Source organism: Rhea pennata, chromosome 1 (assembly GCF_028389875.1).
Source record: "Rhea pennata isolate bPtePen1 chromosome 1, bPtePen1.pri, whole genome shotgun sequence".
NCBI lineage: Eukaryota > Metazoa > Chordata > Aves > Rheiformes > Rheidae > Rhea > Rhea pennata.
The window spans coordinates 122634632-122662606 of record NC_084663.1 but is presented as its reverse complement, the minus strand read 5'-3'; the positions used below and the strand labels follow the sequence as shown (position 1 = coordinate 122662606).

Genomic DNA, 27975 nt, shown 5'->3' with positions numbered 1-27975 from the left:
CCCTTATCAATGTGACCTGATGCAAACTTTTTATCTTCTGTGCCTTCAAGCGTAGACATGTATTATATTAAATCACATTTAGGGTTTTTTACTAATGATGCAACCTCAAACCTAAGCTCTTTTGAAAGGTATCTTGAAATGCAGTTTCAGTGCCCAGAGATCCCAGCCATGCTTTCCAAAGATTTGGGGATGCAGCCTGATTGCAATGCTTAGCTGTGCTCCCTTGCACACACAAGTTCGCTCTCGGGACTTTCACAAAATCTGGTGCCCAGCCCCAAGCCCCTTCCACAGCAGCACCCAGAGGCAGTGGTGAGGGGCACCCCAGCTTTTCAGGGGCACTAGCAAATGGCCTCAGCAAAGCTTTGGCGAAGGGCCAGTGGAGGCTGGGCGGTGAAGCCCTAACCGCTGCCACGGGGCGCTCAGCACGGGCCGGGGCGCTCTCGGGCCCACAGCAGGGTTTTGCGGGCGCTGCGGGACCCGCTTGCGGGACGGCCTGGCCCGCAGGGCGCCCCGCTTTGCGAGGCGCCCCGGCCTGCTTGCAAGGTGCCTCGCTGGCCGCGCACCGGCTCCCGGCGCGCACGGGACGCGGAAATCCCCCGAGGGCGGAGGCGTGGGAGGGAAGGGGGAATGGCCTAAACCGGGCCAGCCGCTCGCACAGCTTGGCTCGGCTCGGCTCTGCTCGGCTCGGCTCCCGCGCCGCCGCCGCGATGGAGCCGCGACGGTGAGTGGCAGCCCCGGGGGCCGTGCGGGGATCGGGGCAGGGGCTCGAGGGGGAGCATCTGCCTTCCTCCCCTCCTGCGTGTCCTCGTGGGGAGGCGAGACGCCGGCTGCTTCCCACGGCTGCTGGTTAAGGATTTGCGTCGCTTAGAGGCAAAGAGATTCCCCCCCTCCCCCCCAACTACTCGCTTTAGGAAAAAGAAGCCCAGTTTGACTGCAGCGTGAAGCGCAGTCCGGCGCGGAGCGCGGCGCGGCGCGGGGATGCGGCGGGGCCGGGTCCCCTCCCGGCCCGGCGGCGGCCGCGGCTCCCGGAGCGCCCCGCGGGCCCCCGGAGCACGGGGGCAGCGAGCCTCCGGTTTAACTTTTTGTCCAGCCGCTCCAGCCCCAGCCCCGCACTTGTAAATCGGTATTCACGCAAGGAGGCGAAGCAGCTTCCCCTGAGCCGCGGAGCCACGGCGAGAGGCTCCCCGGCAGCGAGGCAAGGACGGGGGTCTGCCACAAAGCCGGGACACGGGAAGAGGCAAAGCTCTGCAGCCCCCTTTGACAGGGAGTGCCTGGCCTGGCACAGCACATCGCTTCTGCGCAAAGGCCCTGCACGGCTTCGCTTTCCACTCAGCATCAGCAAAGCCAGGTGCTGCCCGTGCACAATAAACCCACTTTTTAAGGAGTCGTTGCACCCAGGTGCGAACGAGGGAAGAACTCAAGCAGGCCCAACCATTTTTGTTATTGCCTTAAAGGGAGCGTTAGAAAAGCTTTACAGGTGACATGTTTAGGGCAGTACACTCCTCAGCGCAGATGCAAGAAGTTTGTCATGGCCAGTTAGCAGATAAAGCAAATCTATAAACCTTAGCTGTGGAGCCCTGAAGTTTTATTGCGTGCAACAAGACACCTTTTGTCTTGCTACTTGTGACGGAACAACATCCCTCAACTCATCTTGCGTGAAACTCATGCATGAAAAGGTTGAGATGTGAATAGGAAGAATAATCTCACTGAGCAAGTACATATGAAAGAGGAAGCGCAACTTTCTCCCGTTTCACATGACATTAAAAAAAAATAGAAGGGGAAGGTGTGGGAAAGAATTGAAAAAAGAGAGAGAAAAACATGGCTTTAAAAAAGGAGGGGAAAATAAAGAGAGGAATCATAAAGAATTAGTCCTGCTACCCCTGCAATTAGTGGAGCTCCCTGAGCGGAGTGTACATATGAGGGCAAAAATAAGATCTCTGTGGGCATGACTTTCTCCCATTTTTTCCAAAAGCAAAAGAGCACTAAAGTTATGCTGGGGGGGGGGAACATGGTGGGCCAATGTACTGCACTACCATGGTTGCAACCTCCTCCCAGTAAGAGGATGAGTTTTCCAACCTTGACAGGTACAAAGCTTATTAAAATAATTAATTAAGATCTGCTCTGTATACATAATTATTTCTGGCTGACTACCAAAAAGTTGGTTGGCACCAGCAAATGACTCCCATGGGAAATTCCCTGAAAAGTCCCATAAAGAACAGTCAATTATTGTTCTCCATTTAATTCAAATGACTTATTACAGCCATAGTTTGTTTTGGAGAAGTGTGAACAAACAAACAGAAAAACACAACCACAGGATTAAGAATAGCATTAGGGTGAACTTTTCAAGAAAGATATCTGATAGCCTGGCATGAAAGTGATAGCTCCTGCACAGTATAGAAATACAAACAAGAGCACAATGTAAAACTGCATGCACTGCAAGTCACAGCCAGAAACGTGAACAGAGCTGCCTCCCGGGAATTTTGAGATGTGCTTACTTAGGAGACTTACTTCAGGGCTGCTCATGGATTTGCTAAAATAACTGTGTTAGAGCAGAAATATTCTACACTGGGCATCCACTTGAATTTTTTTAAGCCTCATCTATGAAGGCATTTGAAAGGGCATAGAAGAGGAAAATCTAGTGTTTTCTTTGTATAAAAGACATACAGCTCCGACCAGCTTTTCTTTAAACTTCTTAACCTCTCCCATTCTCTGGAGATGGGCCATCAGATGAGGGTAGCTTCTGTGCCAGGACGATGGCCTTTGCTTTCTCCATGGGAAGCTGGATATGTTGGAGTACGTTAAAAATTTCTTGAGAGCAGATGAGATCTTTCTCCACAGTAGCAGAGGGGTCTCAGGATGGGTCCAAGCAACTGGTGGGATTAGGGCTGGGCAGATGTTGCACCTAGGAGGTGCTGGAGGAAACCTGATGCCCAGGTGGGCAAAGGGGCAGGAGCTGCAGGTAAAGGGCAGAGAGCCTTGAAGTGAGGGGAGGTGATTGGTGTAAAGTACAGCTGAGGGGGAAAAGTAAGGTGAGAAATAGGCGCTGGGAAAGAGAGCTTGGGTTAGAGCTTGGAAGAAGGAGAGCCAGGCTGGGCAGGTTGGTTTGGAGGGAAAGAGGTGAGGAGCCTGCATGGGAGACCCCCACACTCATTCCTGGGTGGACACAAGCCACTGGGGAGAGCTCTGCCCAGTGCCCTGACTCTCTGCTCTGTGTCCAACCTGGCTGTGGCATGACAGTGACCAGGGGAGGGGAACCAACTGCTGCCAAGCAGTGTGGCCTCATGGCCCCGCTTGCTCGTAAAAGCAAGCTGGGGGAACTGGGAATAAGCCTGTGCTCCTCTGCTCTTTGGCAATATCAAGGTGGGAAACTGGAGCCACACAATTCCCATTTTGAAACTTTTCCAGTATTTTCCTTTCACAAAGAGGTTTGGAGGAAGGAGATCCAAAATTATAATTAGGCATAGAGATGAGAGGCTATTTTAAAATAATTTTCAGAAATGTGCTGGACATTTATCTTTCCCTAGATCTTACAGGATGAGAGTTAAATCACCAAGGCTTTAGGAAAACTGAGTTTTCCTATAGTATCCAGTGTGTGAAACTAGCTTGGGAAACTCCAGCATGGGTTTGCCCTCTGGAGTAATCAAACATATTGAAATCTTTCCAGTAAAAACTGTGCAAACTCCATGCTATCAAGCATTTCCTGTTTACACATTTTACTGACTGCAGAAAACGGTGGGCAGCACAGTTAGCCGCTTTAACAAAACAAAATCACAGGTCATTTTGTTTCAACAACCAGGTGACATGCAGGGGTTGGACCTGGATTCAGGTCCGTGCAGCCGCTCTCCTGTCCTGTGACTCCGATGTTGTACAGGACCCATCAGTCCAGTAGATTGATATGGTTCATTTTAAAAAGATAGACATAGCAACAGCTTCATGGCTTCTGCTCCCATTCCAATATTAGTGCATTTTACTTCTATTCCTGGCCTTGGCCACCCACCCGCAGAGCTATGTTGTTCAAGCAGAAGTTTTGCAGCTGTCAAAAATGCAAATATTCACTGTGAGTTTACATAATGGAGATCACTAGGGTACCAAATTTATCTACTTCTGCTACTATATTGAAACAGCCAACATGATGTTTATTGCTCATGTAAACAATGGACATCTTAGTCTATTATGTAACATGTTTGTTTTTTATTTTAGCTGTGGAGTTTTGTTACTGTTTCTTCATATTCTGAGACCTGGTAAGTAAAGAACACTTCAAATAAACCCAGGCTGCCCTTCCTGACAATGTTTGTTCAAATACACAGAGTATCCATAATATGTACAAAATAAACATCCAGATGTTTTCAGCAAAATGCTTAAGGACTTGTCAGTGTGAAAAACTGCTGTGACATGCATCATGCAAAGAAAAAGTGAAAAACACAATTTGTCTCAATGTTAATACAGAGACCAGCAAGGAATCATGTGGATGCTCTTGTTCAGACTACTCTTCCTGCTTTGCAGACATCCCTGCATGTTCATCACCTACTACCAACAAAAGGCCTTAGAAGTGAGATAATAAGGGCTGGAGATTAGAAGGTCTGAGATGTACAGCTGAATTCAATGCTCATATTGTGGATAGCACTGTATACCACTGTATCAAAGATGTCTTTTACTGCAATTCCAGATTCCCTTTCAAAAAAAAAAAGTTACCCCCAGTGATAATATTTAAACATTTTTATATTGAGAGATATCTGTTATCCATTTTTGCTTAATCACTGGTGGCTGAGAAGGACCTTGACAGAGTCATTAAAGGAAACCCCCCAGGCCCTAAATCGGGACAAACCACACCTGAATCAGTTTTGGTAGATGCTGGTTGGTCTCTTAAACAACATCAGTGATGAGGGTGCCTCCACCTTCCCAAGCAGTGTTTTCCAGAGCTTCATTTTTTCTGCTGCTGTGAGGGGCTTCCTTGTGCCTGAGCTGCCCACCTTTGCTGCAGTTCATGCCCACAACTTTGCCTCATCCAGCAGAGCATGAGGGCCTGCAGGACATATATTCCCTTCCTCCCTGCAAGTAGTGCACTCACTCCAGCAGTGTTTTACTTAGACATGTGAATGAGCCTTTTCTGAGTCTGTCTGAGTCCGGTGCATCAGCACTGGGACATGTCCCCCGTTACCTAAAACATTGCTTCCTCCTGCTAAAATGTGCTCTGTTTCATATTTCCAATCCCCACACCTGTTATCTTTTCTCTCCCTAATCTCCACCCATGCATAATCCTTTTCCCCATCCATAATCTCTCCCACCCAATACAACATGCAACCCTCTTACACATCTGTCCAACATTTACAACCAGCATGCACTGTGCTTTGGTCTCAGCCACCTATTGCAACAAGGGTTTGGCTGCTGCAATCAAGGAGAGGTGATATAATAAAGGTGGCTGAGAGGTCAGAGCATTCCAGGTGGCTGATTTGCACTTTCTGCATGTCCTGGCAGACTGCTGACCTCTTCCGATTGCTCCTCCAAGAGGAGAGGCTGCCTTGCTCAAACTGGCAGGCCAGCTGCTCTGCTGGCCTGTCTCAAGCAGTTGATGGAGGTTGCACATGTGTAATAGATGTGTCACTGCCTGTGACACCTCAGCATGCTAACTTGCTCACTGCGTGTATTTGACAGGGTGACACCCATGGTAGCAGCAAAATATTACTCTTTGACGCATCCACTTTGAGAAACACAGTTTCATCCCTATGAAATTACTAATTATTTTGATCTCAACCATTAAATGGTACTGCTATGTTTCTTATTAATATTGCCAATTCTTGTGATTGCCCTTGTGATGTTTGTCATTTTTCTTAGTTTAATGTGTTGATGATCACTTTTTTTTTTCATTAGGACTTTTTAATACTCATCTGCAGTTAGTCACAGTCAGTTTAATTTATGGCAAGGTGAAACAAATGCAGTGTCCATGGAGCTAACTGTTTCTTGCAACAGTTAGCAAGAAACACTGGTAGGTGTTCAAAGAAAGAAATAATCAGTAGAATTTGTATTGTAAAGATCCCTTTGGAAAATACATACGCACACATACATAAAATTAGCTGCAGGTGAAGAGAAGTAAGTTATAAATACTAATATCAGAGTCCACATGTAATAGAATATACTTGGAAAAAAAAGACATTTTCTCCACATAATCTCCTTTTGTCCTCCTTCTCTTTTTATCTTTGTAGTTACTGCACTGGAGGAGAAGTTCATCATCAGTAAACTTGGAGACAATGCTAAACTGAGTTGCATTTATCCTCTAGCAGGGAAATTCCACTTAAATAACCTACGGGTATATTGGCAAGTAGCTGATGACCAAGAAAAGTGTTTAGTAGTGCATGCACTAATCTCCGGCCAAGACAATGAAAGTGAACAGTGTATTCACTTTAAAAACAGGACTCAGTTATTTTGGGATAGACTGGAAAATGGCAACTTTTCTCTGCTGCTGTTAAATGTCAGCCAAAGTGATGAACGTACATACAAATGCATAGTACTGCAGAAAACTGAGTATACCAGAGTGATTCACCAGGAAGTAGTAGTTCTCAGTTTAGCAGGTAAGAACTTTTATTACTTGCACGTATTTGCCCAATCATGATTCTAATTTTTCAAATCAGTGCCATTTCAGTATTGCATTTAAGCATGTCCTTAAATCTGAAGTACACTTCAGTGCTTTTGTTGAACTGGAATCTACTTGATTTAAATGTTACAGATAAAGAAGTGAAAACTGGTAGTATAACTCTATCATCTGTTTATCCTTTTTTTTTAAGTTTGGTTTTTATGAATTTAAGGGATCTTGCACATCACTGGGGTATAGCAGTTTACTAGGTTGCTTTCTTCTTTTGGATTTGGCTTCAGCTTTCTGCCCCTCCAGATAATTCACTCACATAACTAGTTTATATATCAAACCTACAGATGTTTTATGTTCAAGTTGTGATGACTTTGTGAAGCCCAGGAATTCTGCTTGAGAATCCATGACAAAGTTTTGTCTTTTTAGTACGTTTAAAAATGTTGATGACTCTTTCCTTTTTCTTTCACGCCAGCAAGTTACAGCCAACCAATACTTAGTGGACCAGTAAGAAATGCGAACAGCAGTGGGGAAGAGGTAACTTTCAGCTGCAAATCCAGCAATGGATACCCAGAACCAAATGTTTATTGGATAAATAAAACAGACAACAGCCACCTGCCTCCATCAGAATTAAAGATCACCCCCCACGCTGATGGCACTTACAGCGTTTTCAGTACACTGAAGATTAAAGCAACTTCTAATATGCAGATAGAGTGCTCCATAGAAAATAAAATACTACAGGAAAATCTATCAGCCAACTGTAAGTTGCTTCATAATATTTCATGTTTTCTAGATAACAGGCATATCAATTAGCGTGCATCTGTTTGTAGACATGCACTTCTAATGAGGGGTATACCTTAATTCAGTAGTTCGGAAAGCTACTGAGAAAAGTTCAGCTTTTCTTTTAACCTAACTACTCTTAGCCATGGAATTTATGTTTACTTCTAACATCTTCCAAATTCAACAGAACACCCCATCAAGCATTTTACAGCAGCAATACTGAGAATCCCTTGCCTCTGAGACAGTAATTTTGAAACTACTGGGCTTTACTCTTCTGCCTCTCTGGCATGTGACAGCTTGGGGAGTCAGATTATTTTTCGAGTGACACTGTGCAGTAGATCCGTGATTCCTGACCCACCCACCCCAACACATGGTTGCTTTTCTTTTTATTCTGTTTTTATTTACATTTTCTTTTTATTCTGTTTAGTTGTGAAGTTCTATTTTCAGTCCCCAAACTCAGTTCAACACGGTGCACTGTTTAAAGTAGGCCTGTAGCAAACAGGTGACATTAGCCTGACAGAGCAATAAAATGAGATCACAAGAATAATACACTGTTTACTGCTGATTTTAATGATCAGTAATAAAAAGAAGTGTTTACCCACTCAGTTCTTCACAGAAACAGAAAGCTAGTAGCTATTTAAAAAAAAAGTTATAGCTCTAGTACTGATGATAGCATACTTTGTGGTTTCTAAACAGCTGTATAGAGAAGCGATCTGGAGTGGGAGCGCTTATCTTCAGTCGGTTGCTCAGTCTCTCCACAGTTCCTGGTCCTGCTACCCACCACACCTTTCTTTCTCAGGCTCCTGCACCTGCTGCAAGGAGGTTTGACTGCTTACAGAGCTATGTCTAAATTCCCATAGTTAGTTTACCTGAGCATGCTAGGCTGTGGTGGGCACGGTGAGGCCAAGAGCTGCAGAACAGACCTGGACAGCCAATCCAAAATCAACTGTTTCCGTTCATGAATCAGAAACAGCAGATAGCCATGGTAGGATATGAAGAAATCTTTCTTCTCTTCCCCTTACTTTCCCCTCTTCCCCCACAGTGTCTTTATAGACGCAGTCACATAACCTTGAGTTAATGGAACTGATTGCACTAACATAGCCAAGTTATACAGATTAAACTACTTTCAGGAAAAAAACTATGTGCTCTCATCCCTTACTCTTAACCTAAATTAAAGGAAAAGTAAGTATCTAGTCCAACCCCCCTGCTCAAGCAGGGTCACCCAGAGCATGTTAGACAGGGTTGCATCCAGGCGGGTTTTGAATATCTCCAGAGAAGGAGACTCCACAACCTCTCTGGGCAACCTGTGCCAGTGCTCTGTCACTCTCACAGTGAAGAAGTTCTTCCTCATATCCAGGTCTAAGTCCACAGAAATCAGTGGGATTTCATCACTAACTTCAGAGGAACAGATTTTCACTCACTTCTGTGAATGCTGCCACATTTTCATTATAGCTTTTACATAGCTTTATTTTCAACTGAGTCTGACAAGGCTGAGGTGAAATAAGAATAAAAAGAAAGAAGGAAGCGGAGTGTATGTGGTATAATGACGCAACAGGAATGAAGTGGTATTGTATTACTATACTATCAGACCATGTCAGCTAGAGACATGCCTTGCACAAAAGGAATAGGACCAGAATTACAATGAAGCAAATGGCATAGATATTTAGTCTTTCAGAATTTTTGTACAGAATGTGGTCAGTTGACTGCCTGGAATGAAACATAATAATTTACACCTCATTACATCCTGTTTCTTCTGTTTTATTTTAGACACACAGGAAAAGATAAACAACTCTTCTAACACAGAAAGTCAAAAAGACCTGGAAAAAAAAAGACAAGGTGCTCAAGCAGCCGGCATCGTTTCCATTGTCATTCTGATAGCTATTCTAGCTGTTGTAGCCTGCTGGCTACGGAGAGGGAGATGGAGGTCCTCTCAAGTGGTATCTTACAAAGGTAATGAGGTCCTTGATTTCCTCAATCAAATCTGAAGAATTCTTATTCATTTGCCAAAATATTTAATGTCATCTAGCATGTCACTGGACATAATCATCATCTGCAAAGATGATCAGGGTGCTGGAGCATCTGCCCTGTGAGGAACGGCTGCGAGAGCTGGGCCTGTTCAGTCTGGGGAAGAGAAGACTGAGAGGGGATCTTATCAATGTGTATAAGTGCCTGAAGGGAGGGTGTCAAGGGGATGGGGACAAACTCTTTTCAGTTGTGCCTGTGACAGGACAAGAGGCAATGGGCAGAAATTGAAGCACAGGCAGTTCCATCTGACCATGAGGGGCAATTTCTTCCCTGTGAGAGTGACAGAGCACTGGCACAGGTTGCCCAGAGAGGTTGTGGAGTCTCCTTCTCTGGAGATCTTCAAAACCCGCCTGGATGCAACCCTGTCTAACATGCTCTAGATGACTCTGCTTGAGCAGGGAGGTTGGACTAGATGATCTCCAGAGGTCCCTTCTAACCTTACTGATTCTATGATTCTACTTTTTGTTCTGTCTTGCCAAGCACTGAGAGTCCCACACACGGGCAAATGCAGCAATATAACAGCGTGCAAGTACAAATTGGAGTGACAGTGAGATGTGCTTTGTTTCTAACTAACTCGTAGAAAGCTACCTGCTTAGGAAATTCATAGTGGGATCTTGAGCCCTTAATTGTCCACTCAGTGACTCTAGGGTTCTCAGGACTGATTTGTCCTCTGATTTTTGGTTGGGATTGTTCTGAAAAAGAGTGAGTTACTGAAGCAGTCCTTTTCCATGGAGGAATATCCCCTCCACCTTTCCAGAATTGTCCTGCAGGAATCACAGCCAAGAAACTAGAACCTGAATAGGCATGAAGGCTGAGTAGCTCCAAGAGATGTCTTATAAACCAGACTGAGTTTGTGCTGCTGTATGCAAGTAATTACCGCAAGGTAGTTTGCAGGTATGCAAGAGCTAACCTCTAAGAAAAGGAAGCAGGGGCAATCACACTTTTCATAGGGAAGGACAAGCCACAGTTTCAATCCATGCTCTGCCTTCTCTTGGCTGACACCCCCTAGACACTCCAGAAAAGAGCAGGAGAAAGCAGGATGATCTCTTGGCCTGTATCTGCAGCAGCTGTGCTAGCAGCCGTGTCCTTCTTTCAGAAACAACACAGGAGCGATGCAAAGCCACTCCATCCTAAAACATGGAGCAGGACTGTCACTTCAAGCCAAATATATATCTGTACTGAAAACGTGACCTTTACTTCAAACAAACAGATAGGGACCACATTTTGCTGTCCAAAGAACATTTAGCTCAAGGAACCCTCAGTTCTAATGGATGCTCCTTAGTTCAGATAAAGACCATGGCTATCATCTACCCTATATACCTAAAACCCTGCATTTTTTTTTCAACAGATGTCCAACCAAATGAAGACAAAGGAGAGTTCAACTGTAAGTATTAAAAATATGTTACCATGTTTGTCTCAGGAATGACTTAACTTTACAGTTTTAGTGCTTGTGTTCAGCACAAAACCTTTGAATTAGACTTTCTACCTGTGTGTAAACTCAAGCACATGAAGCCCTTCTCTTGAGCCCTGTGAGTATTGCCAAAGCAGCCTGAGAGTTCTAGTTCCTGGAAGTCCTCCTTCAACAGTTCAGGCCAAAGGACCTGACAAATTGATATGAGTGTACAGGCAAGAACCACCCTCCCCTCCTGCTTTACAGCTATGCTGCAGCTACTACTCTTATCAGGACAGATTGGTTATAATATAATCCAGGCAGAGTCAGACTTAACAGATCTGTTTTAAATGCTGATTTTCAAGTTTGGACAACCCTGGCCATTTCATGTCAGTAAAAATCTGCAAGTGGTTGTTCTCTGCCTTTTTAGGCGCCGCATCCTAGATGGTCTTCAGCTGGGACAGATGAACATCATTTACTTCATATCCATGAACCTGAGCCTATTTACACCCCATAAAAAAAAAGTACTAGGAATGTCTCCTTTTCTAGTGGAAAAAATGAAATGCATTTTAGAGCTTCAGTATGTTCATGTTTTCATAAGCAAGGCCAGCAGCTGGTTTAACAATTCGTTTCTCCATTCATAGTGGGAGGAAATAAAAACAGAGCAAAACAAATCCAGCAAAATCTGGAAAAACAAACTCAGCACAGAGGACTTGTAAGAGCACAGAGAGAGTGAAATCTCATTTAGTAGTTTGTGCTGAGGCACTGTTTCCTGGGAGGTCTCTGCAGATTAGACAGAAAATATTGTGGCTCTGCCAAAACTGTAACAGTGAGAGCAACAGAAAGCATAGTCTGCCTTAACAGACTTAGCTCTGTAGAGTCTTCCTTAGCTCTGTATGTGCCCTGTTCATAATAGCAAACAGAAGCAGAATGATCCCTAGACTAAAAAAAACGCTTAGAATTTTTTTGTGATCATGTAAACTGGGTGAACAGTCAGTTCTCCAGACTCATCATACCATTCTAGTCTTATCTGCAGCCATTTATCTGCTGTTATTTATTTACAGGCTGTTTCCTGTGTAATATAACATAGTAAGAAGAATGGGGTTTCTCCTTCAGATAAGGAGACATCCTCTCCTTCCATTCTTGTGAGCTACAGTAACATAAAACTGGCCATTTGTTTAAAGTCAGTTTTTTCCTCTAACTTAGGCCAAACTCTCCTTAATTAGATCTCTGGACTTAGCTCCTAAGTAGAAATAACCTCTGACACACAAATAGAGGTAAATATTTATCTTATATCGAAGGCTGCTCTAGCTTGATTTGTTTATTAACAACAAATGAAGATCCTGTCCCTCCAGACACTATCTTTTCCTTGGCACATCTCTGCATCATTTGGCGGAGGAGGTAGGACGGCAGTTTTGGAGTGTTTGTTGCTATCAGAAACTGTCCCACCCGTGAAGATTGTTTTCTGCCAATAGAGCCATGTAAGGCAGGGAAGGCCATGTGCCCCTAAATCCTTTGGGCATCTGAATTCAAGGGCAACTTGGACCAAAGCCAGAGAAATGAGAATGATCTAGGGAATGTGATCTCTGATGACAGCCTAATTGTGTGTGTTTATTTAGGCTGGGGAAGGCAAGGTTGAGTAGGGACACAATAACAACCCTCTTTAGAGAATCTATAAAGAGATGAGAAGTCATTTATTGTCTCAGTCAAGTAGACAAATCACGCAGCGTACAACAGGCTTAAACCAAAAAAACCCCAGAAATTTAGGTTAGATATTAGAAAAAAAACCTTTCTAAGGGTAATGGGAGCTGAGCACCAAGGTGGAGAGTCTATGAAGTCTCCATCACTCCAGGTTTGTTGCTGTTGCTTTGCATTTGCTTAACAAAACAAGAAAAAGGTATCTGTTAGAGATGATACAGAAATAGCTGGTACTACCCTGGGGCAAAAAGATGGGCTCTTCTTTCTCCAAGTGATGATTTTGCAGAAATTCTGGCTCAGTTCAATGATTTCTTGAGATTTTCAAGGTGGCTGTGCGGTAGCTAGGGAGTAACACACTTCAGTGGTCATGTCCTCAAGGACAGACTGCCATAGCAGTCTGCTTTTCAATACTGGTGTAAAAATGTGTTCCTGCTTTTAGCAGTTTGACTCTGTGAAGAAGGTCAGAGTGTTTAACAGAGGGGGGAAAATTGTGAATACCACAAAAAAGAAAAAGGGAAAAGAAAAGAAAAGAAAAGAAAAGAAAAGAAAAGAAAAGAAAAGAAAAGAAAAGAAAAGAAAAGAAAAGAAAAGAAAAGAAAAGAAAAGAAAAGAAAAGAAAAGAAAAGAAAAGAAAAGAAAAGAAAAGAAAAGAAAAGAAAAGAAAAGAAAGCAGCCAGCTGAGACTAGCTTTGCTGTTACAAAACAAAGACATTTAGAAAATGTAGGGAAAGCAAGCCACAAAGAAGAGTAATTGCATCCTGTTGAGGCTGGAGTCTGCAGATGCCTGTATCAGTCAGTGGGGCAGGATGCTCCCATGAGGAGGAATTTGGAGCCAAAGCTGCCGTTGTTGTTCTGAATTGCTTTCTGGAGGACTCCCTCCACAGACTGTAGAGGAGCCTCAGGGAAGCTGGTTTCCCCTCATCCAAGGATAGGGTTTGTGTATCTCTCTATTTAGGAGAAACTTAAACCAAACCAATGGTGACACTGACATCCCTTCACAGGGACATGAATGTTGGCAGGAGAAGCACTTTTTGCACTTGCACTTTATAGCACAAGCACCAGGGCAACCTTTACCTAAGCAGCGAGACGCTGATGTGTCAGGTAGCCAGGCAGATGCTCAGGGACTCACAGCCAGGCTGATTTTCTCACAGCAGCATGAGCTTTTATCAAAAATGGAAATCCCCGTTTTGGTAGAATATTCAGTAGAGAATAAAATGTTAGCATCAAGTGCATTTAAAGAAGGCTTCCTAATGTTAATACATTCAATGTTTAACCCAGTCACAGCAACTCTTACTATTGTAGGACTGAATCTATCTTTTATATATTTTTATAGATATCTACCTTTTATATAGCTTTGCTGCTTATTCCACTGATTATGTGGGAAAAGCACAACTCTAGGATCTGATGCTTTGTTTTCTAAAGAAAAAAGTTGTTTTGTTTTTACAGCACCTGTCTAAGTGGAAAGTCCACCAAGAACCTGGGCAGCTTGACTTGCATCAGGAGAATCACCCCTATCTCGGTGGCAGCATTACTTGTGATACAAGTGACAGAGGTTTCTGCAGCATGTGCCAAGATAGACAGCAAAAAGCTTCTTCAAAGAAGAGAGCAAAATCCTTTGGATTTTTGTGCCAACCAGCAGTTGCGTCACCACACCAGTTAACAACTTCAGGTATTCCTTTGTGAGAGTCTGTTGGCGTTTTGAGCTCCTGCACTGCGGAAAAGTAGTAAGTCTCAGACTTAGCTACTCTATGCCAGAATGATGAAACTTGGTGAATGCTGAAGTCTATGATCACCATCACCGAAGAATTTGTTACTAGCAGAAGCGACTGTGTTTCAGGCGTGTTGGAAGTTCTTTCTGTTTCTCATTACTCTGACAATGGCTACTGAACACGAAGAATGGCAGCTAGAAAAGAAAATAAACAACAAAAGCAAAAGAAAATAAGAAAACTGCAGGACTTTCTGCAAAGTGAGATTTGTGAACTTCACCTTTCTCCCCCTAAGTACGTCCTTTCGCTCTCCTCGTCTGGTGTTACCAGCTGCGTGTTACTGTGTACAGAACTAGCTAGAAATGTTCAGACCACACAAATGTTCAATCACTCTACAAAATGGGAGTCACTGTGACTAGGTTAAGCTCAGTGTCTTAACATGAGGAAACCTTCTTTAAATGCACTTGATGTTAACATTTTATTCTTTACTGATTATTGTGCCAAAACGGGGACTTCCACTTTTGATAAAAGCCAGTGCATACTGTGTGAAAGAAGAGTTTGTGGAAATCAGATAGACTGTGATAAAAATAGCACTCTCTCTGCTCTGTTAATGTCAAATTACCCAGACATACCCTTTTGGGATGGAACAAAAGTGTAGCTAGGCTCTGCTCAATTCAGCTGGTCTCTGTTTGTTTAGTCACTGCTTTGTGACTTCCAGTGAGGATTTTAAACTGAATTCTTCTCCCCTCTCCTCCTGTCTCTTCCCTCCCCTCAGAAAAGGAGGAGTGCAGGCTATATCACTGCATTGTCCATGAATATTCTTTACTTACCAATGGCTAAAGTAAGTGAAAAGGAGAGAAGGCCAAAACCTGCAATTTCCACAGGACACGTGCCTCGCTGATTCAGCCCCTATTCAGCCAGGAACAGCAGGCTGAAAATAGTAAAGCAGTAAAATCCATTCATGACAAAGTTTTGAAGGAAGAGAAATTTATACCAGCTCCCACCTGCTTAGATGGGGCAGTTCTTGCCAGCTTGTGGGGTTTTTTGTTTGTTTTCTAAACTGAGCCCTGGAAACACTTGGCTGCTCCTGCACTGTTGCTAGACTAAGATCCTACCTTCTCTGTGAACAAGTCACAGCCTCATTTGTCCTAACTCTGCATGGAGAAGGCACTTCAGTGTCAATTATGACTTGAGAAATTAAGTTTTCATGTTAAGATTAGATTTCAAATTCTAGTCAAGTGAAAATCAATTTGGTTGTCCTATTCTTCCATCATGCAGAACAGAGAACCGTTTGGCAATAGCACAGTTAGTTTTTGTGGAAGCAATACCCACAAGCAGGCTCAGAGTTTGGTAACTGTGGGGCTCTACCGTGTCAGCATTTTGTTGAAGGACTGCACAGACTCAGCTTATGTGAAATTTAACGGAAGGGGCAGTTAAGCTCTCATTTGATGCAATCTAAGCTTACTCACCAGTTTGGACAGGATATGGAAACTGGAAAAAATTTAAGGGCAAGCTGCAACTAAATACTTAAGCTCCTATCTTGTTCGGATTGTAAGTAATAGTTTGTACAGTAATGTTTTTTTAAAAAGCAATTTTATCTATTAACTTCTAAAAAACATATTGCATATTTGCTATTTTTGAATGTCTGTGAAAGATACCCTGATTTATTTATTAATTTTACTTTTGTCCTGTGCTGCCTTCCAGTTTACAATTACAATCAGATATGACATTTAGCTCACAGTACTTGTTAGATAAAAAGACTGAGAAGCCACAGGCTACTTTACATGCCATCTTTTTCTTGTCTTGCCTAAGCTTGCAGACACCTTAAAAATGTGAATGACATCTGTGCGGATGTGAAGGGTAACCATGTTCTAATGCGTCAGGAAGAGGTCCTGCAGGCGCTTCCTCACCACCCAGCATGCAGAGTTGTTTTGGGCAGCCCCTTTGGTGCTGCTGTTACTGACACATGCCTTTTCTCAGAACAGTTTTCCTCCTTTCTGTTCTGCAACTGCAATAAGCTGCAACTGAGGTACAAGAAGTGTCCTAGCCATCACTCTGCAGTATGTTGTTAAGCTAATTCAGACCACTGAGGTTTTCTTACTACGAGATTACTACATATACATAGTGAATACATCTGAACAGGACAGCTTGCTCTTGCAAAAGCCATACTTTCAAGTGGTTCAAGCTTCCAGCTATTTCTGAAGGCAAATAAATCCTAGATGACGGTTGCTTGCTACTATTCAAAGGTCTGGGAAAATCTGTACTTATTGAGCTCTTGTCACCACACATTGTGTTTATATTCCAAATAAAGTCCATTAATTTTTCTTCTGGATGTTTGATTGAATCTATCAGCACATAAAAGACAAGTCACTCCAAATCACAGTCCCTCAAAATGACAGTTTTGGTCACATTAGTTCAGGGCACATGAGTGCTCCTTTCCGAAGCCCTCAGATGAGAGGAGACTAATGCAACACAGCGACTGGACAAGCTTCGCTCTATTTGATTGCACAACAGTATACCTTGAACAAACTAATTGAAAGCCATGCAGAAACCTGAGGGCAACGCTAAGTTGATGCATCCGTTTCTCAGCTCACTTGAATGACTGACAGCAGAGCAAAGGTGCAACCAACTCCTCGCACCTCCTGACCTTAAACTGGTTCATCGCACTGTCCTGGGCAGGCATTGCACCTCAGCACCAACATCGCCCTATTTTCTTTTGTTAGAGGCACCAGCTTACATTAAGTGTATATCCCAAGTAGCTTAAACACAGGTGCAGGAAAGCATCACCTGATGCTGCTCTGGGGAAGACTCTAAGAAATGGATTCACTTTCACAGAAAAGCAAAAGGCTTTTGTTGTGGCATGGCTGGTAAACCACAGGTGGAAAGCCCCGCGAGAGAACGCGTGTTGCTGCTTAGTGGTTTGAATCCATCCTTCCTGTAGTCAAATTCATTATTTAAATCTTTTTCACCTGTGAGAGCCGAAATTTCTCTTTCACCCAAAAACACTTTCCCTTTTTTCACTTCAACTACCCTGACTCCAAATACTGTATATTTCTCTGTAGCCACTTGTGCTTCCTGAAGAACTTTATTAGAAACTTATTTTCCAAAATGTAAAAAGTCAATCCTTTTCACATTTAAGGAGGCAGAGGAGAACTTATGCACAAAAGTTCACATTACCCTCATGGAGCCCCCTCACATCTCCATAGAAAGAGAAACTGCTCTAAAGAATAATCCTGTTCAGCTCACTTCAGAGGGACTTTAAGGAGAGAAACCTTACTGTTACAAAAGTTAGGCCTTTGGGAATCTTCCTCTCAAAGCCTGAGCTTACAAAAGTTAGGCCTTTGGGAATCTTCCTCTCAAAGCTTGAGCTGATATTAGGACTTCACCACAAGATCTTTAGATGATACAGGATGGAATCATCACGAACTAGTCCCCATCTGAGGATCATGAAAGACAGCTACAGTACTGAAAATCCCAGCAGTTTGCATAGCAAAGTGCCTGTAACTGAGCTTGTGTTCCTTGAGGTTATCTCCTCCTCACCTGGCAGCCCAGGGAATTAGAGGCCAAAAACCATTAGCCTCTTCCTCAGTCATCTTTCTAGTGGTATTTCTGTCACAAAATGTTCATCTGTATTATCCAACACAACGAAAATGCTCCCAACAGCTTAGGCATTGCCAGTACCACTAAATCAGCATTAGCAACATATCAGAACCAATGCCCCATGGCACAAAACACCAGTCCATGCAAACTACTCATGATCTTACTGTTAATCAAATGCTTAAGTACTTGGTTAGGGGAGGGTATAGTCTCCCGCTTCAGCCTGGCTCGAGCAGTTGCTATGTGGAAATGCACACTCTTGCCTCAGGAGAGGCTCACCCTGACCTTCCAGCTTACCCAAACCAGTTCCCAGCTGTTTAGTAAGAAAGCGCTACTTCGTTTTCCTGTGATTTGAAGAGGTGCCATGTGGACCATCTTATAATTGGAAAAAGTGGACACAAAAGCCATCTGGCCAATGTCAAGCAAGCCTATAGCTGACTCTGAGCTTGAACTCACACCACTAGGAAGAGCCACCCTTCTCTCCTCCTTTTACTGGCTGGACTGGAAAGTCTACTTCTCTGCAACATTCACCCTCCTTGTGAAGTGCTAAAATTTCTTTCTAAAATTTCTTCTGCCAGAAAATCTACACCATCACAGATGACATACATGTAATAACTTTTAAGAGGCTGAGCTTGCAATCTCAAAACAAAAATCAGATTTGCTTACAAAAACTTCTTTTCCATACCATCACGCTGGACTAGAGGCAATTCTCTTCCTCTTGATTCATCTCTTTCTTTACCATACTTACTTACCCTTGCTATTTTATCTAACTTTCAAAATAAATACATCACCACTTCAATCATAGAGACAAAAAGGCAGTCAAGGGGTAAAAGTGTAAAGTGTCTGAACAATTCTCAAAGCACTATAGGTCCCTTTATAACACAAAGCACCTTTATCATCTTATTAGACATTTTAGATCAGATGATTGACAAAATGCCAGTGACATTAAAGCTCTGGGTCAGGAAAGCATCAGAAGTTGTATCATAAGCACAGTCTTTTAACACCATTCCTTTAGTTATCTATATTTATATTGCTATCTCTATATCTATTTGGCAACGTCTGCACCACAGGAGAATTGCTCCCTTGCTTGTAATACATTATTGAATTCTCATGTCGGGATCATGAGAAAAATCCGGCTCTGTGCTGGTTCCTGATCTCCTGACCCCCATCAATAGGTCTGTCCCGATGTTCCTGTCCTGGGATGGACTGGTTGGATGGAGAAGAGTAAGTGTAAGTGAGTAAGGACAAAAAGTAAAGACTGTAGCTACTGGGAGGCAGAGATCATTCAGAAAAATGCAGTTCCAGCTTCTGAGCTGCAGACCCACTGGTCAGGCTGTTTTACATGCCAATGACCTGCTGCCTTCTATGCGGAGCTAGGCAGGGAGCTGGCCAGGGCCTGGGAGAGCCTGCCGGGCCCTCGGCCATCCATCCTGGGAGCTCTGCCGGCCTTCCGAGGAAGCCACGCTGCAAACGGTGCCCAGCAGCTGGGGCACCAGCAAGGTGAGAGCTGGGATCGCAGCGGCGAGCCAGGGCGGCAGACCACGGCTTGGCGCAGGAGCATCCCTGCCAGCCACACAGCAGCTTGTTCGCATTGGCTTAGCACGCTGGGGCACAACAGCTCAGCTCTGAAGAATAAGTGCCTTTGACCAAGGAAAAAAAGGAAATAAATTGAAAAAAACAAAAACAAAAAAAAAAAAAAGAAAAAAAAAAAGAAACCCTCAAATCCGACACATCTGTTATCTGTTCTGGGTTTAGAGAATCTTTTTTTTTTTTTGCTTTGTTTTTTTTACGTTTTTGTCTTTGGGGATTGAATTATTCAGGCCCACCATGAGGGAGACAGCTGACTGTGGAGGTGTTGTTCCTGGAAAGGTTTTATCCACCTGAGATCACGGAATAAGAGAGAAAAGGAAAAAAATCTTTGTCTTTGCCCCAGCCCAGTGACACTTCACCAGCCCTCTGGAGAGGAAACTCAGTGTGGGAATTTAATTTTAGTTTTTTAAAGCGGCCTTTGAGGAAGGCTCTCATTAACAAACATGTGCTCTGGCTGGCTGGCTGGAATTATCAACCACGAAAACCACCGGGCATGTGCACAGCCAGCCAGTGTCTTTTGTTAGTGCTTCTGGCAACGTGACGACTGCTGACAGACTGCACACAACATGTTTCAGCTTCGCTTTTGAGCGATTCCTGTTGCATCACAAGATATCTGGATGTCAAAAAAAAAAAAAAAAAAACAATCAACCAACCAAAAAAAAGAAAAAAAAAATCAAACAGTTTCTCAGAAACAGAAAACCTGGCAAAAGGAACAGTTGTCATCCACGGGTTTCCATTGCTGCATTTGTGGTATGCCTCCAGGTCACGTGCTTGCAGGAACAGAGCTTGGCACTATGGCTTGAGCACGCCACAGCCACATGGGCGCAGACGTATGCTCCCATCTGCATACAATTTGGAAACCTTTGGAGTGGAGTTAGTAGAGGAAAAAAGGGAAAGATTTTTATTTTATTTCAGTCCATAGACAATGCTGCTCCACTCAGCAAGGAGACCACAGAGGTTATGCACCTAGCCAAAAGCCAAAAAGAAACCAAAATCTGACCCCCCACTGGTAAAGGCCTGGCTTATCAGACCAGCTCTCCTACGTATCGCTCGCTACATATTTGACGAAGCATACTATAATCTTAATCATTGCACACCTAGATGCTGGGATGGAATAGAGCACTTGGTTTGTAGACAAATAACTGTACAACACCCCTATTGCCTGGAAAGTCCATGCAAGCAATCGGTGTACGTGCACAGAGGTGAGTGCAATGGAGTAAAGTACCAAATGCAAGTCAGGTTTTGCAAAGGGAGGAGTGAGAAAATACATGGCTCAAGCAAGTCACCCTGCGATGAACACCTCTGTGTTTGAATGACACAGCTGCTATAGACTGGATATTAACAGGGTCCAGATGCCACCACATTGCTCGGACTTTGTACTTTCAGGGAAGGAAGATTAGCATTCTGTCCACTGACACACATGCGCGAGCACAGACACAGACATGGACGTGGAACATGACGCTAGTGTTTCTGTTTATCACCAAGACAACACATAATTTGCTCTGTCCTCTTGAGACACTTCTCTGTGTGGGTTGACAAAATGCCAGAAAACTTAGTCAACTTTAATAAAGTTTGCCTAAACTTTCAGAGTAAGAGACATTTGCCAGAGGAAGCACAAAGTGAACAAAAAAAACCAACAAAACAAACAAACAAACAAAAAAACCATGATGCTTTGTTTCTAGGTGAAGGCCAGAGAGGGTTCTGCAGGCTTATGACTTTATCTGTCCCCTGGTCACAAACTCTTCCCTGCTCTCTCTGCAGGTCACAGTCAAAGACAGGATTTTAAGCTAGCAGAGCTTTTGGACTCTCACAGCATAGCAGTTGTTGCCTAAAATGAACAATTTTCCCCATTACTGGACTGATTTCTGATAGGTTAAAGCTAGAGGACTGCCCATAACACCCGCAAAATGAGGACTTTAAGTGACACTAATACTTATAGAATATTTAGCCTCTCCAGTAACACCGACAACACAAAGAGAGATAAAAAACATCCAACAACTCATTACCAGCAGAGAGTGAGAGTTGCCAGAGCTGCACGTGCTCCTCAGAAATGCGACATGCAAGCAAAGCCCAAATTTCAGCAGGACCAGAAACCAGAGTCCCTTTGCCCTCGGGGCCGGAGCGGCCACGCAGCGGGAGTCGTGGGCACCCCAGCTCTCTCCATTGCGGCGGGAGCAGCAGCACTGAGCAAGGAGCAGAGCCTGTCAGCACATACTAATGGTTCGGGTAAGCCTGGAGGGCATCTCCCCTTCGGAGCAGGGGTGAACCAAACGGTCAAAGGGACCCAAGGAGAAAAAGTTTGTGGGCCTGAACAAAACAATTATGATTCACTTAACGTTGCCTTGTGCAAGAGGAAGCAAGGCTCAGGGACACCCAAGCCACCGTGACAGCCGGCAGTTGCCTAAGACAAGGATCGCATGCCAATCTCAAGATTGGTGTACAGAGATGGAATAGGGGGTACGGTGAAAAAAGGCAATGAAACCAACCAACCAGAAAACACCACAGGTTTAGAATAAAGTAGAGGTGACAGTCTTCCTAGAAATCAGACTAAGAGCTGAACCATAGGGATGCCGCAGGCACCTCCTCTCCAATAGTAGACAGTGGCAAAACGAATGCGTGCACATCACACGCCTGAAAAGGAAGGGGCTTTACTTGTGGAGGGTTACATCTGTGAGTACAGCAATTTCATTGCTTAGGCTTAGAAGTGTATGTATTTGATTCTGCAAAACTCACGCAAGATACCAGACAGCATACTTTTAATCCTGCATAAACCAACTTTAAAGGTTTTTTACTGTTGGATTTCATGGTTTCCCAGACATGGCTAAATGAAAGAAGCATTCCTCATTAGCAATAATCTGACCAGTTGCATCTCTGAAGGACTGTAGATGGCCTTACTGCTACTAGGTTGTACTTCCAAAGTACATATTTCTCTCCCCTGATGGAGATGACAGGGCAGACATTCAGTGTTTGGTTTATACAGTTAACAGGGTCAGAGAGAAATTTAGTTACATTCCCAAATGTGCTGGCCGAAGTATATGACAGAAGATGGGGTGTGGGTGTGCTCCCCATGCACATCTCAACAGAGTAGAGTCCCCTCCTCACCCTCACTAAGCCAGTGGCAATAGCAGGATCTGGTCCTGTGTGTGACACCAGTCCTGCTCTCCACCACGATTAGACTTGTGACTCCTGTTTTGGCCAGATCTCCTCAGTCATACCCCTGGCCCAGGCAACTGGCCTTCCTCTCACCAGGTTATACTTTAATTTTGGTGCCTGGTGCCAGGTACAAAAGTTTCCACCTTGCATAGGGCCACTCCAAATCCTCTGTGATGGAACGGAGGGAAGAAATATGTCGGGCCACCTTGCCCAGAGAGGTGTATCTCCCAGATTACAGCTGACCCATAGGAACAACCAGTCTGCAAGGATCTGTATTTTCCAGAGGAGATTGCCTCTGGGAGTAGCTGTCCCACCAGTTCCCCTCACTCCCAAGTGCTCCCCTTCCCATCTCATCTGTTCACATCCTTTTTTTTCTTCCTTCCATCCTGCCCTGGTGTATTCTCCTATTCTCATCAGAGCACCAAGTCCCACTCCTTCTCTTCTTCACGAGAAACCAACCAAGTCTTCTGCTATATTTAGAAGAAGAAGTCATGCCATAAGTACTATGCAAACACTGGTTGTGCAGTGCGACTGTAGCATCTCAAGGCCGCTCTTTTTAAGTAGAGAGCCCTGGATCACTCTGGGCAGTGTGTCTACTTCTGGCCACAGGCAGATTTTTAAGGTGTTGATTAGCCAGCCCACACATCATCCAACCCACTGCCATGTGGCAGGGACAATCAGCTGTTTCCCCACCAATATCACCCCAAAAGATGTTTCTAGGCATCCTTAAGGAGATATGTGTATGCCATCTTACTGACAGCAAGTTCTCTTCTTTTCTGCACTAGCAATGAAAGGGAACGAAAAAACTACAGTAAATGGCTGAAAAAAATAAGTATGTGGTTTAAGTGCAAGTCCAAGCACATTTAGCTTTGTGAAGACTAAGACTAGAGCCAAAGGTCTAGTTATTTTTGGTGCAATCTGTGTTTTACTAGGACATTAGCATGCCAAGAGATTTTCTTGTTGACTTCTCTTACTGCTATCCAGAATTATCTCAGCTGTAACAAACTGTCAAGAAGCATGCCTGCTTCAAGGCAGTGCTGTATGGAAATGCTGTGAGCAGCAGGGGCAGGTTCTAGAGCTAGTCACAGAGCAGGAGGAGAATTCAAAGCACAGCTCAAGGGAGGGTAGCATAGCAGTCGCAGCAATGGGCTATATATGTATGTGTATACACACACACACACACACATATATGTGTATATATATATTTGAGGTTGAGAAAGAGATTAAGCATCAGAGTTGCATGCTCCAAACAGTGCCAGAGCCCAGTGAAGAGAGATGAAACACAACAAAACACTCCTTCACTGAATCACTCAGAGGGCTGGAGAGATGGGAGAGGAAGCCAGCAGTAGGAAAGCTAGAAAGGCATATATATAGCTAGGGGATGATTCAAGTCCATGACATCAGCTGGCTCCCCATGAGCCTTTGCCAAGTGCCACCCAGACTCCCTGTGCTCCAGCGTTAGCAAGTATCGCCCTGAGCCCACTTGGCCTCTGCCCTGCCCAGGCCAGTGAAACAGGTGAGGCTGCATCTTGCTTGCTTCAGGAGGAAAGCAGAAGTGTCCAGAAAAATGTACAATTTAAACACCTCCAGTACTCACTGCTGTTCCCCAGAAAAGCCCAGAAGCCTGGTGGCAAATACAATCATGAACAGGTTTACAGAAAAAAGCATGAATTCCCACTGCTGAGTGCCTGAGATGAGTGGGCTGCCACCCACTTCAGGGTCTTCCAAAAGAAGAGAAAAAGTTACCTAAGAGAGAAACCAGCAACTAATCAATCAGCTTGGAAGCTTTGTCGCTTAAGGAATTGAACTGACAAAAGTAGCAAAAATCTCAACTTCATTCTCCTTGCTTTCTCACAGTGAAGCTGAATTTTTGTTCCCATTTATCCTTGCACATTACGGTCAACAAGCCTCAGCCATGCATGCATAATTCTTGCTAAGTATCTCTTATTGTCAGGTTTCTAAAAAGAACATTTCTATCTAGGACTATAACAGTACTGACTGCTGCCTCTTGATGTGCAAATGAGCAATCTTCTACAGTTTTTACTACCCCAATTGCACAACGAGAGGATTTGAGTAGTTGCTCAAAGGATTTAAGAGCCAACACGAGCGCTCTCTGTTTATTCTGTCTTCTCTCACTCTGGGGCAAGAGCTCTACCTATGTAACACTTGAAGGCAGGGCGTAAAGAGAACAGGGCCAGACTCTTTTTAGTGGTGCCCAGTGATAGAACAAGAGGCAGTGGGCTCCAAACGAAACACAGGCAGTTCTGCCTGAACATGAAGAAAGGTATTGTTAGTGTGAGGATATCGGAGCACTGGAACAGGTTGCCCGGAGAGATTATGGAGTCTCCATCCTTGGAGATATTCAAAAGCCATCTGGACAGGGTCCTGGGCAATGTGTTCTAGGTGACCCTGTTTGAGCCGGGGGGGGAGCTAGATGATCTCCAGGGGTCGCTTCCAACCTCAACCATTCTGTGACCAAAAACAGTCCATTACCTCAAATGAACTGTGAACAGGAGAAATCAGTCACAACTGGAAACACTTCTCACATGCTGGAGAGCTTTAGTTGATGGCCAACCCAAAATGGCAGTTCAAGTACACAGATCTTGAGTGCTCTCTATCCTAATGTAAATAACCTTTTTTGTTTCTACTCAGATTGAAGAGTGAATAAAGTTTAGCAAAATGAAGTCAGAGAAGACAACAAGCACGGCAAGCCATAGATATTATTGGTCTATACTTCCCTGCCCCTCAAAATAACTCAATCTCCCCCTCAAAATGACAAATGAAGTAGGGTTTACACTTTCACACTACAGTGAAGCAGGCAGCATGTTAAGATTGTTTTGTTGTTCAGCCAAGAGAAAAAGGGGGAGGGAGGGAAAAATTCAATTTCTTTGCTACACCAGACAAAAGTGTCATTACTAGTGGTTACCATGTTGCATAGCAGTCAGTGATACGTGACTCACTTTTTTGGAGTAATCTGTCAGTGAGATCACAAACCATTCTGACTGTGAACACAGGAGGAGGTAAAAATACAACTAAAAGAGGAACATCGCAAGGTCACCACTTGCTAATGTAGCACTGAAAGAGTGCTTCCCGGGCACTGAAGTAGTTACACAGGATCCTTGTCCAGCCTAAAAAAGAGTACCTAGCTGAATTCCAGTTTATATTTCAAATACTGCAGGATTTTCAGAGATTGAAGCATAGAGACTCTCTCTTCTTCCATCCATTCACCTGGTGCAAATAGTCTGGCTTTGACTTTAAAAAAGCATTTGATTCACAGTGTTTGAACTGGCCGCACATGTGGGAAACTTTTTCAACAAACGCAAGACAACTTCTAAAGTTGATTTCTCTATGCTGCATCAAAGGAGACCATATTTTGCTTCTGTTGAAAGCCTTTTAGCAAATATGGAAGACACACTATGGGAATGAGGGGGCAGTTATACGTAAAATCATCATGAATAAGCCACTAATCTGTTGGGTATCTCCAAACACTGGACTGAGCAGCAGAGATTAAAAAAAACAACAAGGCATTAGACAATGGTCATTACTGCATGAATCAGCTTAAAAGTTTTATAGTAACTTGATGGCCTTTGACAATACTTTTGTTCCACTGGAAATTACACTTTCATTTTATTTCATACTTAAATACACTCAGTGTAATACAGTTGATCACAGTTGCTCATTTTGTCACATGAGCCATTAGCAAGCTTGGAAGAAGCCTACATGTTCCGGCATGGTTTAACCTAGCCAGTGCTCACTATGGAACAGCGTATTTTGTCTTAAACCCTGAAAATTAAATTGAGTAATAACTATATGGCCATGCCCTCCAGCCATATAACCTTTGCTCCAGACCATTAGAAGACATGTCTGACTCCTGCATTTTCCACTCACTGAAGGTTTTTGGAAGGAAGTGTTAGTAATCTAGATCTGCTACCTCTTTTGCATGATAGGAGAACAGCATTGAAGTGAAATAAGGATGGAACAGAAAATGCTGACGGGATGCCTATCTAGATGCAAAGCTGGAATAGTTGGCTTTCATTCCTCATGATTTTTGCTATACTATGTATGGCACTTAACCACAATGCCAGTACATCTCTTCAAAGACCAAAGCCAAACAAAACTGAAGTATGCAGTATCATCGGATTTTAAAGGATACGTACTGAAAAAAGATATTCAAATCATTGAAGACACTGAAGAATTACCTTAGCTGATGGTTTAAATTCAGGGTTGGTTACCTAGCGTCTCATGCAAACTCCTTCAAGTGCTCAGAACAGGTCTATGAAGCCTAATGGATACACCTTAAAAATCTTAAACTCTGTTATGGAGTAACTTTCTCTTACTTAGTGTTGGACATAGTATCTGTGAGTCAGAGATTTCAACAGCTGTGTTAACTCAGATGATGCTTTTGTTTTATGTTTGACATAGGATGAGCCTTTAGATTAGTATTCTATCAATAAACGAGCTTTCAGAAGAGCAAGAGAAGTCAGTACATCTTTCTTATGACGTTAGTGCAGTTACAGATGTTTTTGTGCTTCGGCAGAAATTTTGAGTCCCAGAAGTCTTTCACTGTTTTGCTTCAATGCCAGACAGAGAATAAACATACTTCTGAGTTTATGCAAGTTATCTACATTGTCTTACCACAAAGCTAGAGCGAGTTGCATCAGGTAGTGAAAGCTTTCCAAAAGTGAAATGCATCAAGTAAATATGTGGGATCATCAGTATCGCATGAAGAGGTGAGCGATTCCTCCACAGTGTTATTTGACTGAGAAATTGTGTATTATTCAGACACTGTTTTTCTGAGACGCTTTTTTGGCTCTTCTAGCATAATGAAACATAACTTCCTGAAATTTCTTCAATTTCTGGCTTATTACCAAAAAAAAAAAGTTTTAGATAGCAATATTTTATTATTTAATACCTAGATCTTCGTTTAACCTAAGCAGAGGACAGTTAGATGAATGAAATCAGACCTTTTGGAATATTATTTTAGTCAATTGGTATGCTTTTGGGGGCATGCTTATATAATGAAAATAAGTTCAACACATCAACAGTGCATTATACGCAAATTATGATATGTATTTATACATACACACAGCCTTAATGTGCAAACACTTTTAAAAATAGACAAAGGGATGTGTCAGAAGGCCTAAAGTAGTAAGGGGACTATCCAGAAACCAATAATTTAGAGAAGACAATTGAACAGGCTCCACCTAATATTACTCCATTTCTGGATTGTGTAAGAGCTGAAATGTGCAATAAAGAAACTATGTTCAATGAAACCCCAGCGAAGCAATGGTCATGATAATAAGTGCACTAAGAAAATAAAGTTCATTATGAAGTAACATAAAGTGTACCAGGCACCCACACCCAAGCTGACAGTCAACTCACTAAGACATGAGCAAGAGCTCTCTCAGGGAGGATTAGGAAGTTTCCCCCCATGGCTGGTTGAAAACACAACGGTAAAC

The 27975-nt window shown here is 43.4% G+C and overlaps 1 protein-coding gene across 2 annotated transcripts; it reads left to right on the top strand.

Annotated features, from left to right (window-relative positions):
* Positions 1–637: 637 nt before the first annotated feature.
* On the top strand, positions 638–16500 carry ICOSLG (inducible T cell costimulator ligand). 2 transcript variants are annotated; one of them, XM_062573858.1, is made up of 7 exons: positions 638–721; positions 4201–4241; positions 6201–6566; positions 7053–7337; positions 9125–9307; positions 10731–10766; positions 15989–16500. In XM_062573858.1, exons 1-7 carry the CDS (start codon positions 708–710, stop codon positions 16246–16248), a joined length of 1185 nt encoding a protein of 394 aa, XP_062429842.1. In that variant the 5' UTR covers positions 638–707; the 3' UTR covers positions 16249–16500. The 2 variants fall into 2 exon arrangements, with proteins under 2 accessions (XP_062429842.1, XP_062429850.1); XM_062573866.1 differs by having other exon boundaries at positions 13917–16065.
* Positions 16501–27975: the final 11475 nt, after the last annotated feature.